This window comes from Gouania willdenowi, chromosome 16 (genome assembly GCF_900634775.1).
Source record: "Gouania willdenowi chromosome 16, fGouWil2.1, whole genome shotgun sequence".
Classification (NCBI taxonomy): Eukaryota; Metazoa; Chordata; class Actinopteri; order Blenniiformes; family Gobiesocidae; genus Gouania; species Gouania willdenowi.
Window position 1 is genome coordinate 1,706,837 of NC_041059.1, and position 8,911 is coordinate 1,715,747.

General features: G+C 38.0%; 1 protein-coding gene across 2 annotated transcripts; it reads left to right on the forward strand.

Moving 5' to 3' along the window:
* The first annotated feature begins 4,863 nt into the window (after positions 1–4,863).
* Positions 4,864–8,131, forward strand: LOC114478632 (membrane progestin receptor delta-like). Of its 2 annotated transcripts, XM_028471821.1 has the most exons (4): positions 4,864–5,078; positions 5,342–5,469; positions 5,704–5,909; positions 8,014–8,131. In XM_028471821.1, exons 1-4 carry the CDS (start codon positions 5,028–5,030, stop codon positions 8,028–8,030), a joined length of 402 nt encoding a protein of 133 aa, XP_028327622.1. In that variant the 5' UTR covers positions 4,864–5,027; the 3' UTR covers positions 8,031–8,131. The 2 variants fall into 2 exon arrangements, with proteins under 2 accessions (XP_028327622.1, XP_028327621.1); XM_028471820.1 differs by lacking the exon at positions 8,014–8,131 and having other exon boundaries at positions 5,704–6,488.
* Positions 8,132–8,911: the final 780 nt, after the last annotated feature.

Sequence of the window (8,911 nt, forward strand, 5' to 3'; positions counted from 1 at the left end):
ATTTTATTATTATTATTGTTGATCAGATCTTAGAAGTCTTTCCTGCTGGTTCAGGTTTTTCTCACAGCCTGGACATATGTGCGGTTTATCACGTCTCTTCATATGAATAATATCCACTGTTATCCAGGAACGTTTATTATTTATTTATTCAGTTTATTTCCGACATGGTTGCATTCACAGAAGTTTTATTCTTTTTTTTTTTTTTTTGTACATGCTGAAAAATGAGACGAGAGAAGCAGTTTGCCTATTATTATTATAGTCATCTTAAAGATGGAAATCCTGGTTTTAATCACTAATAAAATGAGTTAAAAGTGACCAGAAAAGGTGATGAAACTGGATCTTAAAACCAACAGAAATTGGTTAAAATTTGCAAATTAGAGTGAATAAAAACAGACAGAAAAAGTGGTAAAAAGGGTTCAAAGTGTAAATATTGGAGCAATTAGTTTAAACTGGTAAATAATGGGCGTGACAAATAGTGAATGTGGTTAAATTGGAAACGATAAGCATGAAATATGATTAAAAGTCACAAGAATGGGTCATAATATGTGACATTATGGAAAAGTGGTGAAATGGTTTATAAGTGCTGAACATGTCTGGAAAGTGGAAAAAATGTGCTGAAAAGACATTGAAATGTGACGTAGAAGTGTCAGAAATGGGAGTAATTTAGCAAAAATACATTAAAAGGAGCAAAAATATGGCAAGAAAAAGTGATGAAAATATGTTTAAATATGGTGAGTTTGGTGGAGTTACAGAAACAGGATAAAAATGGCTCAAATATTCCTGGTTTCTTGAAGGCATCTTGCGACCCTCTCCCAATATCTCACAACCCTAAGGTTGAGAACTCCCTGACCCACTTTTAGATCCAGAACCACACGTTGAGAACCTCTGTTCTTAAATATTACAATGATCATCACCCAGTCAAGCTTTTAGGTGGATTTTTTAAAAATATATTTTTGATGAATTTGAAAGACAAATACTTGTTTTTTTTCTGTTTGAGTACATGTGAGCAGTGTGATGGATTTTCAAAATAAGAGCGTTACGTTTCAGACTTTTCTACCAAAGTAAAAGTGATGAATGGAGGCCTGCTTTCCCTGACTGTCCCCCAGTGTTCTGGGCTCAGTGCCCAGTATGACCAGCAGTAGGACCAGTGCCACTGGTTCTGGGTGAGGGTGAGGGTGAGGGTGAGGGTGATAAAGCTCCCAGTGTTGGATGGAGAACTCTGAAGGAACACTCAGTCCAAAGATGCAGAAAAGACACGAGTTAAAGCTGTGGACCCTGGACTCAGTGGGACACGTGTGTAAGTCACCTTTAGCTTCTAGTCTCAGAACTAACCAATCATCCACGTCTATTCCCAGTGTGGAAATCATACTGTGTGTGTGTGTGTGTGTGTGTGCACGTTGAATGAACGGCGTGAGCTGATGGTCCTGAAAGAGTTCACACACACACACACACACACACACACACACACACACACACACACACACACACACAGTCCCATCGTCTTTGCTCATCTTGATCTTAACTCGTACCAGATGGTGTTACGGTTCCACTTGTGACTGAGTTATCTTGTGGCTGTTTTCTGAGTTAGTTAAAGTCTGCGTAAAGCAGAATTAAATGTGTGTTATGAGTTTGTCACACCACAGAAACATGTCACTGACCACTGAGCTAAATATGAAAGATGAAAAAAAAAAACATATGTATCAAATTATGTTTCAAAATCATGGAATCAAGCATTCTCTCTGCTCTGAGACGCTGGGGGGGCGTGTCAGTTATAGAGGCGCTGGAACCACGCCCACGCGCGGGAAGGGCTCCGCCTCCTTGTGCTGTGTCTATGGGAGAGAGCAGTGTGGAAGTCATTGGTTTTCCAAAGTGTTTGGATCAGTGGAAAGGTCTGCCTACGGTAGTCTGCTCCGCCCTAGTCCGAATATGTGCATCTCTCCCGGGTAGAGTCAGAACTGCGCCCGCTAGAGGCGAAACACACAAACGAGGTGCAACAAAAGTGCTAATTTCATGGAAAATGTGGCACCACACAATGAAAAGAAAATGTACAATATCACCAAAAAAATACACAAAACAAGTCAAAAACACACTAAATGACCTCAAAAACGCACACACAGAACTCCATAAATAAGTCTTTTATTGCAAAAATATTATTTTGTCACATTTTTTTGTTAATTTTTAAAATTTACATTAAAAATTATTTTCATAATTATGACTTTATATCTCATAATTATGACTTACTTCTCATAGTTATGACTTTCTATCTCGTAATTTGTCATAATGGGAGAATATTTTTAATTTTGTTTCACTTCACTTCGACATTTTTCGGTTTTATCGTCGTCGCGGGTTTGTGACGTCATAAAGACACATGGCTCTTTTTTCTTTTCTTTTTTTTTTTTTTAAACACACATGGCTCGTGTTGTTGTGAGCAGCGAGCGGCACCGCTGATTGGCTGAGGGCGGAGCGGATTGTTAAAGGAACTGGAGGAGTGAGTGCTTCGGTTCTCATCATTTCACTGAGGAACACGCGCTGTGTCGGAGCTCATCCACAGGTCGAGGGTTCGGATCCCTCCGCTCAGCCATGCCAGACTATCGCGGTGAGTTTGGACTTTTGGTTTGTTTGACAGTTAAAGGATTTAGTTTAAGATGAAACTCCCGTTTGTTTTCCACACGTTCCCATAAAAGTGTTTTTAAGTAAGGTGTTTAAAATAATAATAAGGAAAAGTCAGCGCGTGGTTGTGAAACAGGAACAGTCATGTGACCAACGTGTTTTCCTTCCTCATCAGGAAGTATCAGCATCAGCATCATGGGATTAAAACTCTCTAAAGTTTGACTTTTAAAACTAATCCTACACATGTTTGTACAAAACTCTTTTATGTAACAAATAATAACGTGATTTATTATCATCTTTAATAAAAATAAATGTGCTTTATTCTGTATTTAATTATCATTTCTAATGATACTGTAGCAACAACAAACATTTAAAAGTAAATAAAACATAATAACTCAATTAAAACGAAACGTATTGTTTACAAGAATAAACTTTTAACATTTCAATACAAATTAAAACCAGGATAGGATTTTGTTTATTCATTTATTGTTATATCTATTAATTTCTTCATTCTTTTTTATTTATTAACTTTTTATTGTATTTATTCATTTGTAAATATTGTTTTTTATTTTGTAATCTAGTTATTTGTATTTATTTATGTTTATGTATTTATCATGCATTTATATTTATGTGTTGTATGCATTTATCTATTTGTGTATTTCGTTATTTTTGTAGTGTTCATTTTTAAAATTTTTACATCATATTATTGATTTATTTGGATTTATCAATTACATATTTTTATGTTTATTTTTGCATGTATTTATTTATATTTATCTGTTCTGCATGCATTTATCTATTTGTCTTGGTCCTTATTTTTGTACTATTCCATTTTTTAAATTTGTATATCATATTTGATTATTTTTGTTAAATATATTTATTTATTAAGTGTTCCATTTATTCTAACCGTCGATGTCAATCGCTTTCATTGAGCGTGATGAGATCTCTGCGTGCGTGTGTGGTGCGTGGGCGTGGGGCTCTCCTCCGTCCAGTGACGACCGTCCTTTGGCCCAGTTTCTCCGTCACAAAGCTTCACTTTGTCAGCGTCGGTGGATTGATGCAGCTGGGCCTCACTGGGCAGAGGAGGAAACGTTCATATGACCAGGAACAACATGTTCCTCCTCACCATCGTTAAAGTGTCCTTTCCTCTTCATCATCATCATCATTTTTTAACGTTTTAATTCTTGATGAAATCCAAACTACAGTCTTGTGTTGTTGTGGCTGGTCAGTGGAAGCAAAGGTGTGCGTGTGTGTGTGCGTGTGCTGCCACAATGGCTGTCATTCTTCAGCTCGCCGCGTGTCACGAGGACGATCTCCAATCACACATTGTTCTTCCTCCAAACAGAGGACGGCGTTTGTCCGTCGATGTTTGACAGTGAAAACGTCCCCAAAAACATACACTGAGTTTATTATTAGAGACCACACATGGGCAGCTGGTGCCCCCCAAAGTAAACGTACAAAATGACAGAAAAATACACAAAACCAAAGCAAGAATACATTAGAAAAAAAAATACTAAGAATTACAACATTGCAAGAAAAGAAAAAAAAAAAAAAATACAGAAAATACTCCAAAAATACACAAAAATGATTAAAACGACAACAGTAACACACACAATTACTTCAAATAACACAAAATGAAAATACACAAAACGACTAAATAAAAAATGTACAAAATTACAGAAAACAACAACAAAAGTACACAAAAAGAAAGAAAAGAAAAAACACAAAAAAGAATGACCCACAGCACCAACAAACAAGCAAACCAGTTCATGAGATATGGAAGAAAAATAAGGACGCATGAAAATCAACACATGCCTCCCTCATTAAATTGTCCATATCTCAAAAAGTATTCATGCGATCAAACTAAAAATGTCAATGTTTTCGTGTCATTTTGTGTATTTTGGCCATTTTGTGTATATTTGTTGTTATTTTGTATGTTTTCGTGTCATTTTGTGTATTTTTGGGGTCACTTTATGTATTTTCTATCTTGTTGTGTGCATTTTAAAGTCATCTTGAGTGGATTGTGTATTTCTTTTTGGTAATTTTTTCTGTATTTTTGAGGTCAGTGCATGGGCCATTCGTTGAAATGACGTGGAAATAACCTTTAGTGAGTGAGAAATAACTTTATAATGATGCTACGTCATAATAAACCATAACATCTTAATGAGGAATCTGTTGAGTTTTCATCCTCAGTGCGGACGCTCAATGATGTCATTGTTGTGCAGTGTTTCCATGGGCCAGGGTGGCGGGGGGGCAACGGTGATGACGGCGGGTGGAGCGCGGCCTGGAGCCGCTGCCTGAGGTGGGAGCATGACGGTCCGGACCGGTCCAGGATCCCTGTGTTCGATTACCTGGCCTGGCTGGTTCTGAGCCGCCGAGTGTGTCAGCGAGGGAGGGGGGCCGTGGGCCTGTCTGCAGACATGCTGAGCATCAAACTGCCCCAACTCTTCCACAGCCACCAGATCCCCAAGGTGAGCACGCCACCACACGTTTGGAATAGGGTGAAAATAATGGGTCAACATGTGTGACATTAGGTGGAAAAGTGGAAGAAAGGTTTTGAAGTGCTGAACATGTCTTGAAAATGGAAAAATGTGAAGAATTGTCAGAAATGGGAGTAATTTAGCAAAAATGTGGCAAGAAAAAGTGGTTAAAATATAGTAAGATACAAAAACATTTAAAAATGATAGACTTTTCACTAAATCACAGCAAAAAAATTTTGTGCGTGCGTGCACAGGTGTTCAGGGAGGACAGCATCATCTCCGGCTACAGACGCCCTCACAGCTCAGCCTTAGACTGCGTCCTCAGCAGCTTCCAACTGACCAATGAGACGCTCAACATCTGGACACACTTCCTGCCAACATGGTGTGTAACGTTTTGTATTAAACATGTTTATTACAAGCAAATCATCTAAATGCTAAATAATAATAATTATAATAACAATGTTAATGATGAACAAAATACAGAAAAAGACACAAAAATCACTCTATTGTTTATATGTCTGTAAGGAGAGGAACAGATCTATCTTTATACATCTGTAACAGAGGACAGAAGGCGTGCAGGTTGCTGTGTGTGTGTTGACTTCCTGTTGTCCTGCAGGTACTTCCTGTGGCGTCTGTGCGCTCTCTGCTCCTCTATGAACGTGCTGAGCGACAGCTACACGTGGCCGTTGCTGATCTACATGCTGCTGATCTGTGTGTACCCGTTCACCTCCAGCTGTGCTCACACCTTCAGCAGTATGTCCCCAGAGTCACGACACGTCTGCTACTTCTTTGACTACGGAGCGCTCAGCCTCTACAGCCTCGGTAAGAACCGACCATGTGACCTACGCCTTGCTCCCAGTTTCCACCCAGTCCGTAACTGCTGTGGAACCACAACGCAGCCGATCGGTTTCCATTGTGTCGTACGACAGGACCAACGTGATTTATGAAACATTGGTATCTGACCAATCACAGCGCACCAATGATCAGGGCCAAGCCCGCGGGGCCAGGGGTGCTAGGAACCCTGTTGTTTTCACTTGTATTTTTATTATGTTTCCCCCGGTAAAAGAGGTGCTGCAGGCTAAACCGTGCAAGGTAGGCGATGCCCTTTGGGGGGTAGGTCCAGACCCCCCGTGTATCTTGGATGCAATAACTCACATATGTCCGCCAGCAGGTGGCGCTATAACAAAGGTCAACACGTTTTGGCCCATAACTCCCACATCATTTGTTGCATATTTAAGAGCTTCATATCCAGATGTTCCCTGAATAGCACTGAATCACCTGGGCTAGGCCACGCCCATTTCTGCCAAAACTTTTGTCGGAGCAAAATCTCAAATACCGGAAAACCTACTTTTTAGAATTACTACTTGGTATTTTGTCTAGTCAGCGTGAAACTTGGCACGTAGAGTTTTCAGTTGGACGTGATCTAAAGTGAGGAAATAATTTTTTTGGCTCAAAATATGCGTGAATATTTACTGAGTTAAGTTCTATAGCTAGCTTTAAAAAAATGTACAACTGGTGCATATCTCTGTCAAAATAAATGTCAACACTAAATCTGAAATCTGAGATCCTTGCGCAAGTTTTTCTCATGGCCACCAGGGGGCGCTGCAAATATGAGAAGTTTATATCTCTTAAATGGCACGACCGATTTTCACCAAATTTGGTTGGTATGACCTTGCGTCGCTCCTGGGACCATTTCTCAAATTTAATTGCGATTGGTCAAAGTGGGTGTGGCTTATTACAACATAACATAAAAATAAACAAACTTTTATTCAGCTGAATTATTATATTGAGGGCTGTGAAATTTACAGGGTACATATATAAGAGCACACAGATCACCCATAGCAAAAAATGCACCACTAGGTGGCGCTATAATGGGTGAAAACGTATTTTGGTTTGTAACTTTCACATTTTAAATCACATCTTCCAAAACTTCATATCCACCTGTTCACAGCAAATGGCACGTTGGCCTGTGTTCTGACGCTCGCCACGAGCCGTCATCCTTCATGACGTACTTCCAAGGGCTCCACGAAACCTGGGGCCGAGTCACGCAGGAAGGCTTGGCCCCCTTTCATAAACTGCTTGCAGTTTTCGTTATATTTATTATTATTAAAACAACACAATCTTAAACAACTGTATTCTATACTTTCACTTTGTGAATATAGTTAAAAACTAAAATGCAGTTAAAATAAATACATATCTGATCTCAAACATGATTGAAAACGATCAAAATAGGGTCACGATCTAAAAAAGGTTGTTAACCACTGCATTAAATACTGTTTCTTTCCACTTATTTACTAAGTTAGATTCTTTAAAATGTGGTTTATTACTCGTTCATTTCATTCATTATGTTGTTGTTTTTTAAATAGTTTGCTATGCAAAATGTTGTAGTTGAACAAAGGGGGTACTAGGATTCAGAAATAAGAGAAAGGGGGTACATGAGCTAAAAAAAAGAATTTAAACACAAATTTGACATAAATTGTTCATTGAGAGATTAATAAAAAAGTGTGCATTGCATTACCAATTCCCTTATGTTGGAATTCTGAGGAAAAAAGTCAGAATTCTGATTTGAAGTCATAATTCTTGAGGAAAAAAGTTATTATACTATGATTTTCATGATCTGACCCAACTTAATAACTCAGTTCAACACAACAATTATTTTTATAAACATTTTGTTTATTCATTTGTTCTTTTATATTTTTTTTAATAAAGTTTCTTGCTGCATTCAAAGGAGAAAAGACTATAAAGAGAGGAGAGAGGAACGTTTTAAATCATCATGGGGGGGATAGAGATAAAGAGTCAAACATGAGGTTTATATTGTTCTAATGTTTGGTTTTCCTGGTAAACCACTGGTGGATTCTTTTCCATAGAGGTTTCTTTTAGCGTGGCTGGAACGCTCTTGTTCTAATTCCACATCTTTGGCTTTCAGTTGGTTCTGTGTTGTGACCAGGGCGTTCTTCAGCATGGTCACCTTTTCTTTCACCTGCTCCTCCAGACTGCAGTAGGCCTGCTCCTTTGACTTCACCACTTCTGCTGTAGCGTCGCACCGGAAGTCCAAAATGTATTTTTTAGCTTTTTTTGTTTTAAAACACTTGTTTTGGGAGTCATATTATGTCATTAAAATACAGATATATATTGATTCTCTGCCCAAATAAAATAGGTACTGTATTTTTGGGACTATAAGGTGAACTTAAAATCCTTTCATTTTCTCAAAAATTGACAGTGCAACCTTATAATCAGGTGAGCCTTATGTATGAAATTAATATGTCAAAATGTTTTAGTACAACTTTGGTAAACTATGAAGCTGCACTGCTTGATGGATTTTTGGCACATTAGGGCTACCGTAGTCAGACGCCTCGTGGAGTGATATATACCTGTACTGTTCTGTTTTATGAATTATTTCACTTATTTCCCAACAATTGTGCCAACTGTTAAATTTAGCTGTTTCTTCTTCTACCCAAAAAATGTCCTCCTCATTTTTAAATCCCATAATCCAACATTGTATCAATTGTGAACCTTTAAAACAAACCTAGCTTATTTTTAAAGTGATTCCTACAACTGCCAGCAGGAGGAGCCCCAGTCAAGACCTTCTCCAGCTCTTTCACCTGTAATTCATTGTTACCATTTCATTCTTCCAGAGACATCATATATAAATGATCAAATATCAATGCAGAGACCCCAAAATAAGCTTTTTAACTCTATTTTTAAGTAGGGCCCTATAAAATCACTTTTATTTTTTTTCCAAATTATGTTTTTTAGAATTATTTATAATTTTTTAATGAAAAAATTAGTTTTTAACTCCTGTGAGGAAACAAAATAAATACTAA

Excerpts from the sequence above, each read along its gene's own strand:
- LOC114478632 (XM_028471820.1), top strand. The coding sequence starts at position 5,028 with ATGCTGAGCATCAAACTGCCCCAACTCTTCCACAGCCACCAGATCCCC. Across the intron at positions 5,079-5,341 it reads ACAGCCACCAGATCCCCAAG|GTGTTCAGGGAGGACAGCAT; the intron begins GTGAGCACGCCA and ends GTGCGTGCACAG. Across the intron at positions 5,470-5,703 it reads ACACACTTCCTGCCAACATG|GTACTTCCTGTGGCGTCTGT; the intron begins GTGTGTAACGTT and ends GTTGTCCTGCAG.